This window comes from Drosophila mojavensis, unplaced genomic scaffold, assembly GCF_018153725.1.
Source record: "Drosophila mojavensis isolate 15081-1352.22 unplaced genomic scaffold, ASM1815372v1 contig_74, whole genome shotgun sequence".
In the NCBI taxonomy this organism is placed as follows: Eukaryota; Metazoa; Arthropoda; class Insecta; order Diptera; family Drosophilidae; genus Drosophila; species Drosophila mojavensis.
In genome coordinates this window covers 5,175,788-5,198,726 of record NW_025318899.1, presented here as the reverse complement: position 1 = coordinate 5,198,726, position 22,939 = coordinate 5,175,788, and the positions used below count along the sequence as shown (strand labels likewise).

At 38.9% G+C, this 22,939-nt stretch overlaps 1 protein-coding gene across 14 annotated transcripts in view; it reads right to left on the bottom strand.

The window, feature by feature from the left end:
• LOC6581485 (phosphatase and actin regulator 4) overlaps positions 1-22,939 on the bottom strand; it is a 148,782-nt gene that overhangs the window by 4,945 nt on the left and 120,898 nt on the right. For 8 of the 14 annotated variants that reach the window (XM_015161863.3, XM_032731239.2, XM_044009982.1 and 5 more), the window contains 4 exons: positions 2,302-2,598; positions 1,139-1,387; positions 565-946; positions 28-57 (listed from right to left, as the gene is read on the bottom strand). In XM_015161863.3, coding sequence (XP_015017349.2) covers positions 28-57; positions 565-946; positions 1,139-1,387; positions 2,302-2,598 — 958 coding nt within the window. The remainder of the gene's footprint in view (positions 1-27; positions 58-564; positions 947-1,138; positions 1,388-2,301; positions 2,599-22,939) is intronic. The other 6 variants (XM_015161860.3, XM_015161859.3, XM_032731236.2 and 3 more) reach the window with 1 other exon arrangement.

Sequence of the window (22,939 nt, the reverse complement as noted above, 5' to 3'; positions counted from 1 at the left end):
AAATAAATTAGCGAAAAAAATGTTTACCATATTCTAATCCGTGGTCGTAGTATAGGCCTGATTTCGTTTCGGGTTATAGATATATTTTTGTATGTTTCGATATAGTTTGTATATAGAGAGAGTAGAGATTGATTGATTGATTGATTGTTGTTGTAGTTGGAATATGGAGCAGTCGAACGTGTTTGAACACGCACACACAAAATTACAAAATAATCAAATGAGAACAAAAAGAAATTGCAGAACAATCAATATAAAATTTATATAAATGTATTGTAATTGATATAGATTATATTTGGAGGGGGCGGGGGTTTGAATTTTATATTAATTTAATTGCAGCAGCAGAACGAAACACAAGTGGGGGAAGAACGCCGCGCATGATGAATTTATATATATTTTAGTATATATAAATAGAAAGACAGAGAGAGAGAAAGAGGAGTAGAGAGAGAGAGAGAAGAGTTTATAAGTAAATCAAATCCAAACTACAAACAAAGTGTAACGCAAGAGCTAACGCAACTATCGTAGAGTAAAATTCGATTGCAATTAAAGTCTCATCACTGGACTTACTTGAGCGAATAGTTGTTGCCCGCCGCATCCTGGCGCACCACCAAGGGACGCTGGTTGGCCGACTGCTGCTGGGCGGCAGCGGCAGCTGCGGCTGCCATGGAGCCGATGCCGCCGTTGCTATTGGATATGGCTGCCGCCGTGGCAGCACTGTGATGCTCCTGTGTGGGCGTGGCGGGCGTCGAGGCGGAGCTGGCGTTGCTGCCGCCGATGCCCACCTTCTTCTTCAGCGCCGACTTGAGAGGAACTGCATTTGGTTTTGGCTCTTTGGCTGGAATTTCCTCGACACGCTGCGTATCCATGACTCGCACATGATTGCCAGCAACGCCGCCGTACGGCGCATACTCATCATCCGAGTCGAGCTCATCCTGATCGGGATCGTGATCTGCGGAGGCAAGGAGGAGAGATTGAGGCGGTTTAGTTTAAATAGCAACTGGAGGCAACCTATTGCACAATTGCTGTCATTGTGAGAGCAGGAGGAGCAGGGCATAGGGCACTAGCATAGTTATGAAGTGCGCGTTGTTAATGAGCTGAAAGCTAGAGAGAGAGCTTTGGTGTTCGTATTGATTATGTTTACCATCATAGTCATAGTCCTGCTGATAGTCCTGATCGTTCATGGCGCCTGGCCCGTGCGGTCGTCCAGCGATGAGCGTCGGGCTCGGCGTGGAGAACATCGGCGGCGGTGGGATGGGTCCAATTTCCGATACCGGTATCGGCGGCTCTGGCAGCTCGCTGAGCATCACGCCCGGCGGCAGCTTGCCCCCAGCATATGGCGGCGGTGTGCTGCCCGGCGGACCGCCCACCATTTTGCCATCCTCGCCGCCATCTACAAAAACGATTACAATCAAGAGTCGGGGCAACACAAACAAGAGAGAAGTAGACAGAGAAAGAGAGAGAGAGAGAGAGAGAGAGAGGCGAGACGTCAGAGACAGTGAGTGTGAATGTGAATTATTGTTCTTCTAGGCAATGAATTTTGATGTGTGCGTGTGCATGTGAGTGTGTGTAGTGTATGCATGTGTGTGTGTGCGTGTGTGTTTGAGAGAGAAGTGTGGGATAGCTAGTTACTGGGAAATTGCATAGCTAAATGTTGATAGAAAAGTTAAGTATATCGATAGCAAGATTAAGCTAGTAATAATTATCGATAACTTTATCGCGATTATCGCAATTGTGAATCATATTTATTGTTTCAACATTCAATATATGTGGGCTATAATAGATAATACACTATCAAAATTATTCGCTTAGCTAGCTTAAATAGCTGTAAGTAAGCTGTATCTATGAATAACAATTATCGATAACTTATCGATTTTTAAGAAATTACTCATGGTTTGAACCACTAAAAATATTAATAAAATTATACAATATCATATATATTTTGATCAATTATCGATAATTAATCGATGAAAAATTAAAACAAGTTTTCACTCAACAATGAATTGCTATAGCAGAGTAAAAAGATATATATTTATTGGGATTTCTGTAATAGAACTTGACTGATATAAGATGCTATTGAGTATGAATATAATTTATACATCAAGCTGCACAAATACCAGGAAATCAATATTGCTTTTGATTATTCATGAATACGATTCAAACTACCAATTCAGTTTCCATCACTTATGCAATTCCATTCTTCCTATGCAATTTTCCACAACTAATCTCAGATCTATTGCTAATCTAGCTTTAAATAGTTTATTATACAGAAACAGAAACAGTTGAGCTTGAGTTCGCTTCACTTACAATGCTCATTGTGGTAGCAAATGTTGACTCCTCGCCGCGACAGCTTGTTGCTGCCACCCAGAGTATTGGGTCTCTCCGCCTTGTTGTTGGAATCGTTCTGTTGGTTATATTGCTGCTGGTGCATGCCACCACCGCCCGCACCACCACCAACACCAGCGCCTCCGCCACCACCACCGCCACCGCCACCGCCGGGTGGTGGCAGCATAGAGCCCTGGCATGTTGGCTGCTCAATATTCGGTGTTGATAATGTGCCATTGCCACCGTGTTGTTGTGCATCAGTCTTGTCTTTTCTTGGTTCTATAAATAGAGAGGGAAAGAGAGAGAGAGTGAGAGAAGAAAAATGAATAAAGTATATAATATACACACATACATATAGTAAAAGCTTGTAACAAGTGCAGTCAACTAATTTACAAACATGTGCCAAAACTAGCCAGACGAAAAGAGAGAGAGAGGGGGTATAAGAGAGAGAGAGAGAGGGCAGAACTACAGCATGTGGAGCCTCGAGCAAGCACTTGATGGGCTTTTACATTAATTGTCATGCTGGCTAGTGGTTGAGCTCGGTTTGCTCGGTTTTCTCGGTTTCCCTTGACCACAACAGCAGCAGCAGGAGCAGGAGCAGCAGCAGGAGCAGCAGTAGCAGGAGCAGCAGCTGTAAATTGCCTGCCAGGGCAGCCACTTGAGTGGCCACAAAGTACACACACACACACACACACACACACACACACATTGAAAGACATTTACACAAATACACTCACACACTCACACAGCTGCTACCCTTCTTGTTTCTGACCTGCTCTTGTTGGTCAAGTGTAATATTTTTAATTGTTGTTAAAGGGTTAAGCGTGTGGTTCGGCTCTTCAGAGCCTCCAGCCAGTCCCGAGAGAGACTTTTGAGTACAAAAGAAACAAAAAGAAACAAAAAGAAAACAAAACTAAAGCCCTGCCGGACAGCTGACTGAACATTAAATGTGCGCGCATGTGTGTGTGTGTGTGTGGGTGTGGTGCCTCTCTCATTAATAATGAGTAATGGCAAACAATTATATGCGCCCGTTAATTTGAGTGTGCGAAGCACAACAGACTCTCGTTTAATTTGTAGCACGGCAAATGCTTATCGCTATTTGTGCAGCATTTAAATAAGAAAGCGAAGGAAAGCAAATCGGCTTAAGTAGACTGGGAAATGAGGAGGAGCAGAAGAGGTAAACAAATTAAATATGTTTAGCTAAGATTGTGGATAAGATGGGTAGTGTTGCCTGTAGAGAAAGCAAGCAAATGGAAAAGGACTTGGCAAACTTAGCTAAGAAACAAGTAAGAACGTTGCAGTCGGGCGTTACCGACTGCGGAATACTCATTCACATCCCATCAACAATTTAGTAGTTAAGTTTCGCTCTAATACTGTAGAATATACAGGCTTTTCCGATTTGCCACGCCCCTACTGGGCGTAGACACCTCATTTTTGGTCAGTTTCTAGAACGAGATAACAGTACCCTAACTGCAAAGTTTGAATGCTTACTCTCAAAAAAAGTGAAAATTACAGGGTATTTTTCGATATGCCACGCCCCTAAAGAGGCGTAAAAATTATTTTTTGAGGCATCGATAGAGGAGGCTACCAGTAACTCAACTATCCAAATTTAAAGCTAGTAGCTATTATACTTTAGGAGATATAAACTTTTGCGGTTTGCCACGCCCCCTGTGGGCGGACATATATCCGACAAAGCTTTTTAGTCTTGGGTGATCAGCCCGAGTATATATACAAAATTTGAAATCTCTGGCTTCAATAGTGTCCAAAAAATAGCAGAATTTGAAAAATCACTATATCTTCAGGTCCGATTTGCCACGCCCCTAATGGGTGTAGACTTATAATTTTATCTTTAGACTTTATAGAATCATAACATTAGCTGACATGCAAAATTTCAGCATTCTAGGTTTACAACTTTAGGAGATACAGTTTTATCCGATTTGCCACGCCCCCAATGGGCGGAGATATATCCGCCATAGTTTGTGATCTTGGGTTGTCGATGCGGACCTACATACCAAATTTCAGCTTTCTAGCTCTTAAACTTATATGATTTCTGGTATATCGGAAAATGCATTTTCCGATTTGCCACGCCCCTAGTGGGCGGATCGAGAAAATTTTAACACTTTATAAATCGGAGATATACACGAGTATGTGTTCCAAATTTCAAGTCTCTAGCTTCAATAGCGCCGAAATAGATTGCGTCCATACGGACAGACGGACAGACGGACAGACGGACGGACGGACAGACGGACGGACAGCAAGACGGACATTGCACAAAACCAATATACTGATTCACTTTCGTGAATGAGTATAAATACAAACAAAATATATATTAAAATAATATTAATAAAAATATATATTAAATATTAAATAATAAATAATGAATAATAAATAATAAATAATAAATAATAAATAATAAATAATAAATAATAAATAATAAATAATAAATAATAAATAATAAATAATAAATAATAAATAATAAATAATAAATAATAAATAATAAATAATAAATAATAAATAATAAATAATAAATAATAAATAATAAATAATAAATAATAAATATAAATAATAAATATTAAAAAATAATAAGTAATAATATTTAAAAAATAATAAATAATAACAAATTTATAAAATCATATATAACCTAAGGTCTGTTTAGTAAACTTCCTAATTTCATCTACTGTTGCACTAGTATTAGTGTCAGACTGAGACTGTGGGTTAGAAAGTCGCCCTTCTCATATCTGACATGCATCCTCTAATGCTCCCTCTGTAAAACCAAGATAGCTATTGCTGAACAAGTGCTGCTAAGAGAGTGCTAGAGTGAGAGGGATAGACAGGGCTGTCAAGATTTTCAGTAGATGAAAAGAGGCTGACTGGAAATTGTCACTCTGGCGAATCACATTGTGAGTGACAGCACCGCGGGAATTCCTTATTCAAGGCACAAGCCCAACATACATATATATAAATCAATCCCTAGTAAATCCCAACATAGCTTCCACCTCTCAGCTCACATGAAAGTCAATTGAAGCCTTCAAAATTTCAAACACAACTCAACAACCGGAAACAGCCTGATAGATAATCAATCGACTTGTTTAATTACTCAAACCAAAATTGAAAAATATTCGACTGCTGTTATGGAAGTGGAAGAGGCCGTCACGATATCATTTACCAAAATGCCGAAAAAGCAATTAGTAGAAAATTCCTTAACAAGTGCTCAAATGCTTCAGTCAGTCATTAAAATGAATTTAACAATTGACGGACAGTCGATCCAAAAAAAAAAAAAATATATATATATATATATATATATATATATATGAGGGCTAAGAAATCTGGGCAACAATATTTATTGTCTAAGCAGATGAAAATATCTTTCGGCAAGCGAAAGAAGAATTCTCTGCGCTCTCGCTGGCAATTAATTGGCAAATAAAGACAACAGCAACAACAAACAGCGAGGGGGAAAAAAATGCGGAATAAGACATTTATAGAGAAAGGAAATTAAATGTGAAAATGCAGCAGCCGCAAAACCTTTAACCAATTGTTGCTAATCACACGTAAATAAATATCAAAGCGCGTTTAGTTTAAATAAGCAGCACACAAATTACCAGATTAGAGACGGATGGCAGTGGGGGGTGAGTGGTGGGAGGAGGGGGCGAAGCCGAAAACTATTTGAAACAGATACAAATTCCGTTGGCCCAGAGCCAGAACGCCGCCAAAGGCTGGGGCGAAGAGAAGAGCCCAAATGACTAAATAAACGCGAGTCTATGCGGTTGGCTGGCGGCAGGGGGCAATGCCTTGACGTGTTTGCAAAAATATTTTCACGAAAATAATAAAAACATTAAAAGAAAAGAAGAGAGCTGAAGAGCGAGAGAGGGAGAAGAATATGTGCCATATAGTTAAACACTCTATGACAATGCGAGTGATGAAGTAATGAAATTATTTTGAAAGCCAAGAAAACATTTTCATGCATCAAGTTCATGAGACGTTGGCCAACAGACAGGAAGAGCAACAGACAGAGAGGCAGAGATATATATATATAGAGAGAGAGAGACAGACAGAGACGGTGATAGCTCTGTGCATAGCATATTTTAATGAATTTATGTGCCTGTCAAATTATGGCGACAAATGTCTTTGTATTAACTGGCTAGCGACCAGCCCTTGCTGCTCTCTCTCTCTCTCTCTCTCTCTCCCAGTCTCTGCAAATTTATGGCCTGACAACTTGGGTACCGTCACAGCAGAAGGAAACGAAGAAACAAAAGAAGAGAAAAGTCCAACTAAGAAAAGTAGCTCAGGGCTTTGAGTAGGGTCCACACAACACATAATCAAAATGAATACCCCTAATGCAGGCCTGCAAAATTTAATTGATTTCCAGCATAAATATTCAACACATTGTATTTATAGGCCTATTATTCAATTAAGAACAAAGCTCTTATCTTAGCTTGCCGCAGATTTTGCCATAAATCTTACTTCAGTTTAGCTCTCAGTTTCCCCCTCTCTCTGTCTCTCTCGCTTTCTTGTCTTGCCTTATCTGCTTGTTTAATATCTTTTATTTCTTCTTCTGCTAAATTCCATTTAGTTGCTTAGTTCAATTAACTCAGAAATAGCATTTGCATAGTTTATGCTGAAGACAAATGCAGCTAAGATTATTTTGATAATGTATAAGGTGAATATGATGATGATATATAAACTGTTATATTTGCAGAGAAAAAAAGGTCAAGAGGATTATCTACCGTGTCACAAATCAATTAAAACGATGACAAAATTTAATGAACTAGTAGACTTCACATTGTTTTCTTCAAATATAAATAGATTATAGACCTTCAGATCAGACGCTACTGATTTTGTCCTTTTATAAGGTCTCAGCCGAATACTGGGTAATAAAAAAGTTAGCACAGATAATAGATAAAATATTAATAAAAATAACACATGAATATAATGCCCAGATCTCAGACCCGAAAAAAATAAAAATAAATAAAAATAAATACAATAAAAAAAAAAAAAAAAAAAAAATTAAATTTAAAAAAATGAGCGCTATAATCAATATTTGTCCCTTGACGACAATAGTAAAAAAAAATATAATAAAAACTACAAAAATGAAATAAAATTATACTTTATTTAAATATACATAAAATATTTTGTTTTTGTTTTTTTTTTTTCCTTTTTTTTTAGTCTATAAGCTTTTCAAGTCAGCTCTAAAGTAACTAAATTTATCTGCCAACAAGAGTTGGTAAATCCATTCATGGCACACACGATAGTATCGATAACGCAATCCATCGGGTGATCATCATCGCAATTCTTGCAACTCTACCCTCTATTACTACAACTTAGTTGGCTCTTAGACTAAATGCTTATTCATACGATCATAATAAAATCCCTTTAGCTGCTGAGAAGCTTAATCTTCTTTGCATCTTTTGAGCACCTGCACTTCAACAGCTTTTCCCTTTGCTCTCGAAAAACAAGAATTTCTTCAAAGCAAACTATTCAAACTAATGTCAATTACTTATATCAGCCATCTGCTGGCTACTATCTGCTGCACACCCCCTCTCTCACACACTTCCTCTCTCTATCTCGCTCGCCCACTCACAGTCTAATGACAAAATTAATTAAGCAGAAAGTTTGGTGTCTAATTAGCTGGGCCAACATCTGCGCTGGGGCTGCTCATAATGGGCCACTCGCTTGGCCTTTAATCAATTAGGTGCAGTCGGGCCAAGGTAAGAAGAGTTCAGGTGGTTCAACGAGCATTACAACTGACATGCCAATAAGTAGGCAAAACAAAAATAAATGAGATGCTGTGCGTGCGTGCGTGCGTGTGACGTCAGTGACATCTGCAATTCCATGGAGTCGAATGCACAGATTTATTTATAATTCAGAGAGTGCCAGAGAAAGAGCAAACACAAAATAACAAAAATAACAAAAACAAGTAAAAAGGGAACCGAGAAGAGTACAAAAATAACACGTAACTGAATTTGGTAAGCAAGCCGCAAATTAATTGTGCGGCTCTCAGCATGTTGGAGCAGCCCACACAAACACACACAAGCACACGCACAGGAAACAGGCAAACAAGGCTAACAAGCAACGGGCATTTGGTTTACCATGCCTTCTCCCTCTCTCTCTTTCACTCCCTCTCACCCATTCTGCACTCAATTGAAACGGCCTCATCAGCTCTTTGCAGCATTTTGTTGCAAAACAATTGAAATCATTTGGGATAACATTTAATGTGTTAAAGGTCCTTGGCAGATGAGCTGCCCCAGGGCATAAATGCGAGAGCTCCACGTTGAAGTCCCGCTACTTAATATGCATAATCAGGTTTAGGCCAACAGTAAATGAGAATAAGCCCATAAAAATATTATATTAAGCTGATATGCAAAACAACTTCAGAGTTCTTTGAGTCTTAGATCGGCTATAAATCATGGCTCACCTGTTATGCTCTCTCTCTCTTTCTCTCTCTGCCTCTCATGCATTACAGGGTATTTACATTGTGTGCATTCGAAAGGTCCCTATACTCTATATGCTTTTCTTTTGTTTTGCTTTTACATACGCGCTGCTGGCTGTCTCCCTCCCCACTCCCTCTTCCGACCTGCTTCGCCAGCCTTGGATTTTTGGCTCTGACAGAGTGTGGATATTTGATAAATAAACAATGCGAGGCTGCGCATTTGAGGCATTTTGTGCCAGGACGAACCGCAGCACAAATATGTTCGCATGGCACACACATACACCCACCCACACACACGCACACACACACATACGCCCGCACACTCAGGACGCTTCATAGCCTAATTTTCGTATGGCATGTGTGAAAAAAGAGAGAGCAACTCGTAATAACAGCATGCCATGGCACCAGGGAATACGGGCAGAGGCCAAATGTGTGGCGGGTGCTCTGGACATTAGCTGACAGCTGCTGACGTCACTCAACAAATGTGCCAAGAGCACCAGCAGGAGCAGCAGCAGAAGCAGACGCACCAGCAGGAGCAGCAACAGAAGCAGAAGCACCAGCAGGAGGAGCAGCGGCAGGAGCAGTGGAGCTCTTGGAGCTCAACCAGCTGTCATGTGAGATTCTGACATTTATTGCGTTACGCATACGCAGCGTGGTGCGCAGCTATGCTACGTTTTAATAAATGCAACACGTGCATTGGAAATAGACGAAGATCTAGTGGCACGACGTGCGCGACTTACACAGCCTCCAACAGCCAAGTTTTTTTGTTCTTGTTGTTGTTGTTGGCCTCAATTTGTAGCAACACGTATACGCCGCGTTGCCACGACGAATTTTTTTTTTTGTTGTTTTTTTTTTTTGTCGCCCGACAAATCAACACGCCGACACAATTCATTAAATTTAATTAATGGCCCATGGTTAGCCAAGCCAACAGCACGGCCACGCCCACCTGCATCGACTGATTCACATTGCCTTGAATATATTTAGGCATTTCTTGTGGCTTTCCTATACGCCATAGATTTGCATATTTTATTCATTTGCTCATCGCCTTATACACATTGGAAATTTATGCTCGCTTGTTGATAGAGGACTACAAGTGTCTGTCTCTGTCATTTGGCCAAAGACCCAATTTGTATCTTGAAGCATGCACCCCATCTGCTTATGCCATGGCAAATATTCTCCAACATTTTATTGATCAGCTGCTCGAGATTGTCATTGGGTTAGCAGCATGTAAAATATATTGTCTTACGCCGTGAATGCTTTTTGAGCCAGTGCCTGGGTCAAGTGCACTCGAAGCAGGCAAATACATTTCGCTTAAGTTGCAAATATTTCAGTTTTACAGCAAAGCAAACAACAATGCGGCTTGAGTGGTTCCAGGCGCTGGCATATGTATTTCATACGAAAGCAAACATTCTCAGCTAATTGATTTGCTCAAATACTAGAAAAATTCATATTTACTGCAAAAAATTTAGAGAATCAGAGGGAGAGTGAGAGAGAGAAGGATAGCCAACGCTCGCCCACGCTTTATTCTGGGCACCTTGAGTGCTCAAAAATTAATTTAATTTCAATTTTTCATTTTTGTTGCCTGCCTGCCTGTCAGCCACACCCACTGCTCCCTCACGCCCACGCCTACAAAATAGTGTTTATGCGGATTTGTTTGCATTCGCATTCGGTTACAAATCTTTAGGCTAATCGCATCAAAAATGCGAAACGACAAGAGAAACATGGCTATTTATAGCGAAGCATTTGCCCACTCCACTAGTGGTGTGTGCGTGTGTGTGTGTGTGTGTGTGTGTGTGTGTGTGTGTGTATGTATGTGTGTGGTTTATATGGCTGACTAAGTTTTCTTGCTTTGCTGATGACTCTGTGGACCAGCAGCAGCGACCTTCACCTTTATGCTCCTGCTGCTGCTGCTGCTGTTGCTTCTGCTCCTCCTCCTGCTGCTGCTGCTCGAGTTGTTAAACTTAAATTATTTATTTATACACTCTACAATTGCTGTTGTTGCTGTTGTTGTAACTGTACCTACACACAAGTTGTGCATAAAGTAAACTTAATTTATTTTTAATCGCCATTTAATTGGCGGCTCGCTGTTTTCTTGCGCCTCCAAATTGCTGCATCGAGAAACTTTTAATTGCTCTTAAGATATTTCGCAGCTTGATATATATATACATATATATGTATAAACATTCAGTACACAGATTCGTGAGCTGTTTGTTTATTTTTTAGTCGCTTAAATGCCAAACCCAATCGACGTCATTTGTGGGCCAATGTGTCGTCCCCTGGCTGCGCCTACGCCAGCTATATAAATACTTGTATTATAAATAAACACTCAGCAAAAGGGCAAAGTTCAGTTAGGAGGTAAACGCTGTCAGCTTTGGGTGCCCTGACAGCTGCCTGCGGGCCTGACAAACCGTAAAAGAAATCAAAACAAAGCGAAGTAACATCATGCGGGTCCCTTGCATACTGCAGACAACTCGCTTTACTTGTGTGACAGGTGATTTAATTAAGGGCCAAAGGCAAGAAATTTACTCTCCCCGACTAATTCGGAAATACTAAAATATACTTGAAAGCAAAAGCAACAAATCAACATTTTTAATGTGTTTCAGAATCTCCCCCGCTCCCCCAGCCAATAAATACTTGAGCTCATTGCCCAAACTTGTTGCTCATAAATTATTGAGCGGCTATATTTTGTTGTTGTTGTTTCTTTTCATGTTTCATTAAACCTCTTACTGATGACTTATTCCAAGAACTTTTGTTTTATGAGCAGAATGTCGAGTCTCATCACTGATTATTATTCATAAAATTGTGAGGCCGAGCGCAAGAGCTTAAGGAGTCTAATTGAAAACTTGGGGCACCTGTTGTTCCTCGGAATTGAACTACCCAAGCTGAAGTTCAATGACAATTTTCTCTTACCTTTGTCAAAGTTATAACTCCCTGTCAAATTCATGTGGCAGCATTTCTTTTTTTTTTCACTTTAGATTTTAGTCTCCTGCTCAATCATTTGGCTCTGTTTACTGGAGTTCTTGTTAAATTCTTAACTTCCAGTTATGTTGACAAAACATCATCATTATCTGTTGCATTTCATAACTTATTTTACTGTATGTTATTGAACTTTATGTTTATATAATATAACGGTAAAACGTTATAAGAATGAAGAATGAAAGAGAATGATTCTTCTTGGAAATAAGTATTAAAGTCAATGATTCCTCTTGTCATCAAGTTATGGTAGATAAACATATAGTTTATTCTTCTGTGCTCACTTAACTAACTATTTTATTCCCAAGTTCATTTGTTCTTATCCTAGTTAAAATATCATCTCTATTCTTATTATATTTAAGATTGTCCTATCTACTTCTTCCTTAGTGGTTTTATATCTGCCATTCAGTTTTTTTTACCTGTTGTCAAATTTTTAGCTTCCAGTTAACTTCAAACGTCATCTTTCTTATTTTCATCTTCAGCTATTTTTCCTATAAGCTACAACCATCCCTATCCTGCTCAATTCTTCCTTTATCATCTCTCAATCTCACATCGATGTGTTCAATAAAGCTGCTGTCAAATTTCCAACTCTCAGTTAAGCTTGTGCCACATCATCTTTACTTATCTGAGTTCAATGACATTCCAGTTAATCTTGTCTACCGTCTGTCTGCCTTCCTTCCTTCTGCTCACATTTTTAACTCCCAGTCATATATAGTCTTTCATTTCATTCATTCTTTTTTCACGGCTCACGTATCACCCTCATTGCCTTGCCTACTTCTACCTTTACCACCTGCACATCATCATCTCAGTCTTCATTCGTTGCTTCACTAAACTGCTGTCAAATTCCAAAGTCCCACTCAAATTTGAATAACATCATATTTTCTTAACTCAGTTCAACGACCGTTGTTTCTGCCCCTCTCTCCCTCTCCCTCTCTCTCTCTCTCTCTCCTTCGCTCTCTGCTCATGATATATTCATTGTCTGGCAACCTGCTTTTGTTTTGCTCACTTAACCGCCTGTCAAATTCCTAACTCCCTGTCAAATTTCACCCCTACTGAAAATTGCGAATTGCTCAATTGTCCGCTAATTAACAAAAATCAACAAGCGAGAAAAAGAATCCTTTCACAACAACAAAAGGACCCTTTGTGCGGCGCCGCCGAGTCGCGCTCAATTAGATCCGTTTAAGAAACCTGTCCAAAGGTCACAAACTGAAGCAATTTTCAAATGACTTAATTGAGGCGCTGCGACAACAAACCATCAAATTTGTGTAGACGCTCGTTGAAATGAAATTTTAATGGCAGTTGACACGGCCACGCCTCCGAGAGCCCTTGCCAAATTCTCAGCCGCAAGCAGTTGGCTAACGATAGGCGTAAAATGTTGGCCAAAATACATTATCATATACTAGAAATATATATATTGTACATATAATGTGATATATGTATATACATGTATTTCTTTTCTTTTTTTTGGCGACGCCTGAAAATTTACGAGTAAACAAATTTTGAGCTTTTACTTTCTTAATTTGTTAGATGAAATCAGCGCCGAAAAATGCAGAGAGAAAACCCAAAATAAAATGAAAAAAGCCAAAAACCAGGCCAGCAATATATGTATATACACACATACATATACGAAAAGGTCTGCTGAAAGGTGCGTAGATCTTTCTAAGCAACTGATTTATGGGCATTAAAATTGTTGGGCATCTCGTAAAGCAACGCCAGCGAGGCCAATAACATTTAATTTTGGCCAAGACGGGCTACTCCGAACAAATAATACAAATGAAATAAAAGAAAGTGCTTAATGGAAAACTGAAAAAGCGAAAAAGTATTTTAGAAAACATGTAAGAAGAACAAGAAACGAAATGGAAAAAGGATGACTGTCAGAGAGCAGAGCGGTGCGGTGAGTGGACACTGAGGGGAGGCGTGTGAAATGGGGAGCATCGAGAGAGAACAAAAAACAAGAAAAAGTTTCGAGAAAGTTGGACAAAGTTCGTGGCTCGTGGAATTTGAGTTGTGGTTGCCAACATAATCAAAGGCTACGGGCATGGCAAAAACTTTACGAGCAGGCACACTCAGTATACACACACACACACATACACACTGGTAGACTCACTCACTCACAGCACGTGCGGCGCGCTGGAGGTGTCAAATTTATAGGCGCTGAAAAGTAGGCAACAAAAAATTTGGCTGCCAAAAAAATAATGCAAGACATAAAATTAAACGCCAGACGGCGCTGGATTTGTACGCCCACAAATATCTTTATATAAGTATATATATATATGTATAAAACACAATATTGTTGACAAAATTTCGACGAAAATAGAAAGCCCATTTTAACTGTAAAGAAATTTAATAGCTGTAAAGGCCCAAGCCAAAGTTAGAGCTAATTTTTAGCAAATTTTTATGCAAGTTTTATATAAGACAAATATCAACAGTAAAAATTACATAAAACTGAAATATAAGAGATTTCTTTGGTAAAAAATTTTGCATAAAAAACTATGCAAACTTAATTTATGGGAATTCATTTTAAATGCAATTCATTTGAAAAGCGCTGACCGCAAATAACTTGAATAGCCTCGGAGTATAGATAGACATAGATAGACCGATAGACCGATAGACCGATAGACATATATACATGTACATACATACATATATACAGTTAAAGCCCTACATATACACAGCTACATGACGTTGGCATTGGAGGTAAAAGCCCATCAAAGCGGATTTGTTGCCCCCGACAACATGTAACACAAGCCAATGCGCCCTTCGACTTCGACTACTTGGGGGCGGGGCTGCGGCGTGCTCACATTTTAGGTTTAAAATTTAATAAAAGGAAAGCCTTTAATGTGCCCAGCTATGGCTGGCTGGTAGGCAGGCCTACAACATAGCCTAAAGGCTTAAATGTCTCAGCCTTGCCAGCTGAAGAGCTGCGAGACACTTGGAGGGGCGTGGCTGCCACGCGTGAAGTGCTCGCATAACAGTAAACGTCACTCTCGAGGCGAAATGGCCAAAGTGCTTTTCACACCCAATTTTTCGCACGCATGTTACAAAAACAAAAACAACAAAAACAACAACCTGAAACGCGAAATAGCAACGCAGTAGACGAGCCGCGCGAGTTAAATGCTTTTCCTGCGTAAAACTTTGACAGGCAACAAGCAAAAAAAATAACAACAACAATGTGACATACACACACACACACATATACACTCTCTCGCACACCAACTCATGTCTCTCTTGGCTGTGTTTGGCTACGTGCTTGAAGCTATTTTTTGTTATGTTTAACGCGTCGCTCAAGTTATGATTACAATTTCGTCCCAGACCAGAGCAGAGTGCGCAGTAAAGCCTAACGCACACACACACACACACATACAGCATTCACTCACTCACACACACACACACACATGCTCGGAGCCTGTCAGCTCATATATTGTGTGTCGAACAGCAGTTTTGGCCATAAACTTGCTAGCCAAATGCTGCCTTTTGCCATTGTATTTGGGTATATTTGATATATGAGCTCGGTTGCGACATATGGGTGAGCCAATGTGTGTGTGTGTGTGTGTGTGTGTGTGTGTGTATGGCAGACTATCAAATAACAAAATTTGTATTCAATACATGAAAATTTCAATTTAGTTGTTATGTTCTCCAGGCAAAAACCTATTTTAACAACAAAATTTATAGAACAAATCAAGTTTGATGCGAAGCAGCTTGATAAAAGAAATGCATAAAAATCGATTCACTTTGGGTTCAAATAAAATGAATTGGAATTTAAGGTAGGGGTTTTGCATAGAATTTGATTGCTTTGTGAAAAGAAAACTTTTGGCTTTAGAAGCTAAGCGAATTCATTGTGAAAATTTCATGAATTTGGTTAACAGAATTAGATTTACAGCGTTTTAACAGAGAGCAGAATTTCAACAATCAATTAGATTTTCTATACAGCTAAATTCAACTTTATCCAAATCAACTCACATCTCTCATTCTCTCTCTCTCTCTCTTGCAGCGCATCTCGAGTGCGTATATGCCCGACTCTCAGCACAGCTGCTCAATTATGTGTATACCAATTGCTATGCATAGGCTGGGGCGTTGCCTAAGATGGCGACGGTGACTTCAATCAATAGCTGAAGGTCGCCGGCTTCAACAGAAGCAGAAAAATGATAAAAGCTGATGCGTATTAATCATACGCCATGTGTTTCACGTACACACACACACACACACATGCACAGGGTAGAGCAATTAGTTGTGCCTTTGAATTATGTAGCAGTTGAGCGGATACACACTCTATCTTATACTCTCTCTCCCTTTCTTCCCTTCGCTCTATCAGCAACAGGACAGTGCAAGGCTAAGGCTAGGTTAAGCCGTAAATTGTTGCCAATTGGCAGCGGAAGTGGACAGGAAAAAAAAAAGCCAAGTGTATGCCCAGCTGGGGCTGCAAAAATGTTGCTTTAAGTTGTGATAAATTGGCAATAATATTTGGCAACAGCGGAAGTCGACAAGGTCAACAGCAGCAGCAGCACCACCACATGATGATGATGACGATGATGACGATGATGGTTTATTTGTGGTCTCAACAATTTCTAGAGGCTTGAGAGTAAATAGTAGATGAAGCCAATTTGATGACAAGTGGCCAAAAATTGGCATAATTAAAAAGAAATTATTTATGACATTTCTCTCATTTCGAGTCTGCCACGCTCATAATAATAATCATAAATTAAAAGCATTTTTCTTGCCATTGCCACAGCAAGCTGCCTGCTATGATTGATGACTCGAAGCTTCGGGTGCGCACAAAAGCTGCCTGCTACAAGACTCGAGACGAAATGTCATCAGCTGCTGATCGGACGCTTGATTAATGATGCACTTGCTGCCATTTATCAAACTCAGCCTATACATGAAGCAATTCAAGATTACAAAAGCGAATCACATAAATATTTAATTAACCCAAATTCTGAGAATCTTCTCGATAGAGCCAAAAGGATTAATGTGGCCCCGCCCACCTTGTGGCTTGAGGCTTATCGAATCAAAGTTGGCAAATTCACAAATTTCAACACCAGCGAAAAACTGCTTTGATTTATATTTATTTCATTTTCATTTTTATGACTTTCGTAAAGCTATTTGTGCAGAGTTGTTAAAAGACACAAAAACCATCGCAAAATGCCTAGTTATATTTGCCCTGACTTTCTGTTGTTGTTTGCTGTTTGTTGTTTATGCTAAAAATATTTGTACAACATTCTCATTTTGTTGTTGCTTTCGCTCATTTGTCAAAATACACTAGCTGAGGGTGTTTTGGTTGGGCTAAGTGATATTTGTCGTATTTAATGGGAGATGTTTTGTTGATTGGAGAGTTAAGATATGATAATAGATAGATGAAGTATATGAAATGTTCAGTTTGAAAAAAATTTCGAAAAAAGGTTGAGCCTAATTTAAATTAAAATATAGTTAGAACTTTTCATTTATCTTTATATTCTGTTCAAGTTTATCATACAGTTAGGAAGTTAAGTAATAGAGAAAAAAAATATTTAAAAAAAAATAAACAAACAAAAATTGATAATAGAGAAACACTTTAAGACCTATTGTTTCATATACCAATTATATCGTACGGTTTTTATTTATTTATTTATTTTTTATTTTTATATATTTGATTTTTTCCAAAATTGACTAACTGCAGTTCTGTTAATCTAAGTAAATTTAAAATTTCTTATCATTATATATATTTCATTATATATAAATATGTCTATAAGAAGTAATTCATATGAATAATTGAGCTATAAATTCTTACTACAAATCTTTTCTTAACAAACTATTTCAACTCAATAAATGAAAACCCATAAAAATTCATTAGCAAATTTCTGTTTACATATCGAAGTCCACGTTGCAAGCGTATTTCAACGTCGATGCGCCACACATCAATCGTTGGTCCATCCTGTTTTGCATTTTATTATAAATATATATTATTTTTTATGTGGCAATCAAAGAATTTAAGCCAAGTAAATAAAACATATGAATTATGTGTGCTGGTCGACATCTATGTGCGACAGGTTCCACTGACGTCACAGCGCCAGAACACAAAAAAAATATATATATACATATATAAAGAAAGAGAGTGAGAGAGAGAGAGAGAGAGAGAAATATATCTGGCGACGTTTCGTGAAAGGATTGTCAAAATGAATCATGTGGCATAGGTGTGCGCTGGGTATTTATAAAACAGCTCGAAATACTATTCGAATGAGTCAAGCTACAAAGATACCAAATCACATGAACAAAACACAATTATTATATTATTTATAATAATTATCAAGTATTATCTATATATATGAATATAAATAGATCGGCTGCACACAATGTATAAAAATATGTGAGGCTAGCCAAAAATATATTCGCATTGGACATGCCAACATCCTCGTAATACCCACAAGTTCATTAACATGTAAAGAGGCAGAGTGAGAGAGAATGAGAGAGTGAGACACATAGAGAGACTCTCTGAAGGTGAAGTTCATTTAAATTCCGCGTCGCTCAAAACAAATGCGTTACGATTGGGTGAAGGTCAAAAACAAAATCGAGCAAGCAAAATTCTATTCCAAATATACAAATATTTTCAAATATACATATATATCAGATATATGTATATATATAGTTTATGGCTGACTGCTTTACGTTGTGTGTTTCTTGGCCGACATCGTCAGCATATTTAGCGACCTGCTGGAAACTAATTTGCGTTTCGCTTTTTGTGTTTATCTTGGCAGCTGCTGTCGGTGGTTGCTGCCTCGATGACGTCGCCCCGGCACACTCTGACGTTGCACATCTGTGTGTTTGGAAATGCGTTTGGATTAACCAGCAAAATGGCATCGCTGATGCCGTGACATTAATGGAAGCAAGCTGGCTGGCAAAAGACTGCTGCGATGATGTCACACGCGGAAATCATAAAAGAATATTATGGAATATATTATAGTCTACTATGTTCAGGTAGTGTGCTGAGGCATAGTGTGATAGAAGTTGAGTTAGGCAGGCATTAGTTTGGTTTAGCTTAGGTTAGGTTATGCTATGGGATGGCATAGGGTAGGTTAGTGCATGTGAGTGGATGGATAAAGTTGGGTAAGGTTAGTTGGCTGAGTTTTTATGAGGTTTGATTCAGTTGGTTGAGATTGGTATTGGTAAGGATTGAATAAGTTAGTTAAGTTTAAGGTATTTCAGATTCCAGTTGAGGTGCATTTTACAACGCTTAACCTGGGTTAATTTAAATAATGTCAAGGTGCTTTAGGTAAGTTTTGAGACGGTGCTAGTTTGCTTTCAATACAACTTTAGTTCAGACTATGGTAATTTAGTGAAGATGAGGTTGATTTCAGTTCTAAACTAAGATAGCCTTCATAAGCATAAGGGAAGAGAATAATCTAGGGATTGTTCGACAAAGAAATACACCGAAAGTCTTAAGAAAAATATATCTACCTAGTATATGTTCCGAAATTTCAGACATCTAGCTAGTATATGGTCCCAGATTTAAGACATAGTCAAATGGGTTCCTCAGACAAGAACTTGAACTCATTGTGTTCGATCACTTCTTCAGCTTCAGCCTCATCTCAACCTCTTAACACAGAAATTCTACGCAAAGTTTTCATATCATAAATTTGACTAATACTAATCAAATTCATTTCATTAAAAGACACAGAATGCCCTCAATCAGACAAGCAAATCTAAACAAATCTCTAAGTAGAATCTGCACAAACAAAAAGTTACATAAAAGCAAGTGAAACTTGTAATTCCAAATCTCATCTCGACGTCTTCACATTCACAATCAGACAGCTAATTAAAATCGTCTGAGTGCATTATTTTCATTTACAATTGATTTCTGTTGCCCAGCATTCGCGTATCGCTGTAACATTGTATATTGCGCTCGGCATTCGAATCATTAGCCATGAGGTAATTAAGCCGCAATCAATCAAGTCGAAGGGCAAGTTTTGTGGCTGAATTAGAAGTCGGTTCTTAAGAATAACTAATTTGGGCAATTTAATTGAATTGAGCTCTTCTTTCTTGTGTCATGTTACAACAACTCGGCTAGCATTGTCTTTGGCTTGGGGAATAGCGCCCAACCACAAGCAACAAACCAAATGTAATTAAGCTAGAGCACTGATAAACGTGTCACAAGACAAGTTCACATCAAATCCCAGAGTGTGTGTGTGTGTGGCTCGTACATAAATCAAAGTTGGATAAAGCCAAAACTACCAACAGCAATCAAATGTTGAGCATAATGATGGGCTACATATGTGTGGGACGCATCATAATTTACGAGAGTCCAACAAATTTGATAAGCGCACTGTAAAAACTAAACCAATGAGAGAGAGAGAGAGAGAGAGAGAGAGAGAGAGAGACAGAAAGAGAGAGAGTGAGTGAAAAAAAAAATGCAAACTTTTGCTGTGGAAATTTTCAGTGCCTGACAGTCATTAGAATGTGAAAAATGTTTTTGGTGCTGACAATTGTGATGAGTTCGAATGACGTTGATGAGGCTGCTGCTGCTGCCGCTGCTGCTGCTAATGATCATTATGAAAAGTAAAACGTCAAGTCAAGGTCCGGGCCAGGCATTCCGAAGGCTAAACGCGCAATATCAAGGCCACGAAAATCTGTTTGAGACTGCAGTTTATTGCATAGTTTACGGTCAGGCGGCCAGCCAAACTGACCTTGGCCAACAAAGGGGGGAAAAAAAGATGGCTATGAATTATTCAAAAGCTGAAAGAAGAGCCAAACACCAGCGAAGTGCAGCAAGGCTAGATGGAGATAGAGATGGAGAAAGGCAGGGAGAGCGAGGGAGAGAGGGATATAAGTAAGGGCGAGCGCTGGACTAAAAGATGACCTGGGGGACTACTTTAAGGCAGCTCTAAATGACCAAAAAATGGTAGAATAATAGTGAGAAGAAGCAGCAAGGACAGCTAAAAGACATAATAAAAGAGAATAAGACAAGCAGAGAAAAACAAAGAGAAATATATATATATAGGCAAACAAAAGTCCGTTGGGCCTAATTTAAGACATGTTTAAACGACCACAAGGTAGAATAAAAGTGCAGCAAGTATAGATAGAGAAAGGAAGGGGCGAGAGAGAGAGAGAGAGAGAGAGAGAGAGAGAGAGAGCAGTACGAATAGGTAGAGATGGATAAGAACAAGCAGGCAGTTAGACCAGGAGATGATCTGTGGAACCACTTTAAGACCTATTTAAGAGGTCAATGCAGATGCAGTGGTCGCATCAAACTGTCGCAGAGATACTTGGAACAAGATGGGGAAAGAAAGAGAGAGAGAGAGAGAGCAAGACATACAGAGAGAGAGAGAGAGACAGACAGAGTAAGCTAAACATATAAATAGTGTTGCAAATAAATAAAGTGAAACACCAACATGAAGACCTACTGAGATAAAGAGCAAAAAACATCTAAACGGTTCTCCGGCTATAACCTAAATTCTTGCAATTTTCTTTCGTGCCTCATTCTTTAATGTTTTACTGCAAGTTGTGCCAAAAGTAAAAAACCTCAACTTTTAATTACTTAACAACGTAGTTGTTATTATTCTCTCACTCCAATCGAACCCATTTGCAAATCATCTGCTCAACTTGATCAACTTTTTTATTGTATATTGTATCTTTTATATAGTCTGCAAATTAATCAGAAGTTATAAAGCCTAGTTAATGCACAAATAAATACTTTTAAAAAAGGTCGTCTAGCGAGAAAATAACCTTTTTCTTTTTTTTTTTTTTTTTTTTTTTGGGTAAGCCTTAAATACGCTGAGAAGACCATCAAAATCGCTGGCCAAACAAATTATGCAATGCAAAGAATGAAAAGCATGAAAAGCAAAAGAGAGAAGACCAAAGGCAAATATATATAGTGTTTATATGTATGTATATATTATATATGTATATATAAGACTGTGATTTACATTATTTCCCCTTTTGAGGGCTGTCTGTTCAGTTCTACCTCAAAGGAGAAACTGAGCTTAATTAAAATTGTGTGTAGCACAGTTTAAGAACTGGGCACGCATTGAATACATCTATGTAGCAGAGTGTAGTAGTAGTAGTAGTAGTAGTAATAGTAGTAACTATTTGCTCGTCTGCCTTAAGCGTCTTACATGTCAGAGCTCCCTTTCTCACTGTCTCTCTCCCCTCTCTCTCTCTTCCTCTGTGTGTTTGTGCTTCAGTAACCCAATCAACTAAAAGCAACTTCAAACTATTTAAGTGAGTGCAGGAAGGACCTGTGCAGTCACGTCCCTTAGCTGCCACAATGGTCTTCCTTATTTGCTTTTTCGGCTGCCAGGAAGTGTCGACATTGAGTTGCAGGAAATTAAAATTTAAACCGAAAAATATGCTCAACTCAGCTCGGCTCGGCCAGGCGACGCATTAAAATGAATTACGGACTGCCGCTGTCACTCTTTGCATAAGCAGCTCGAGGCACTACAGAAAGAGCGAGACAGCGAGAGGGAGAGGGAGAGTGAGGGAAATGGCAAGAGTTGGTTTTTGGTTTAGGCGGAAGCGCTTAATTTGCGTCCAGGCTCCGTCGGCTCCGTCGCATTTTCATTTGAATTTTTAATTTGTAGTCTGTGACACTTTTGCATTAGTTTGACACGTGAAGCGCTGCGTCGCTGCGGCGCTGCCTGGCATCTATTTAAGTGAGTGCAAATTTTATTTTACGCTCGGTATTACATAAAATAGCAACACCCACACACTCGCGCACACACACACATCGAAGCTGACAAACATTGTGCAAATTTCCAGCGCAAATTGTTGAAAGCGGCTTCGCATATTTCATGCAGAAAGAGATAGCTAGCTAAGGCCAACATGCCAGCTAGACAGAGTCAGCAAGCTGGCTGAAACTTTTTTGGGGTTTTTGCTGCTTGCAAATTTTATGCAGAACCAATTTTTTTTTTTTTTTTTTTTTTGTAAATATATAATATATATAGCAGAGTCGTGGTGTAGCCGCCTTCAGTAAATAAAAATTTGCGGTCTTTAACAATGCAGGCAGCTAAATATATATTATATATATAACAGACTGTATATAAAGCAGAGATAACTTGTTAGCCTATACAGAATATACATACACACACACACACACACTTCTTTGCTTTTGAGACACACACACACACACACTTCGCCTGCTTTGTTCCTAATGGAGCTGATTCTCATTTCAAGATTAACATTGAATTATTTAAACGAAACGCTAGCAAACAATTTGAATTATGTGGCGCAAAAAATTGTGCTGACTTTTGACGA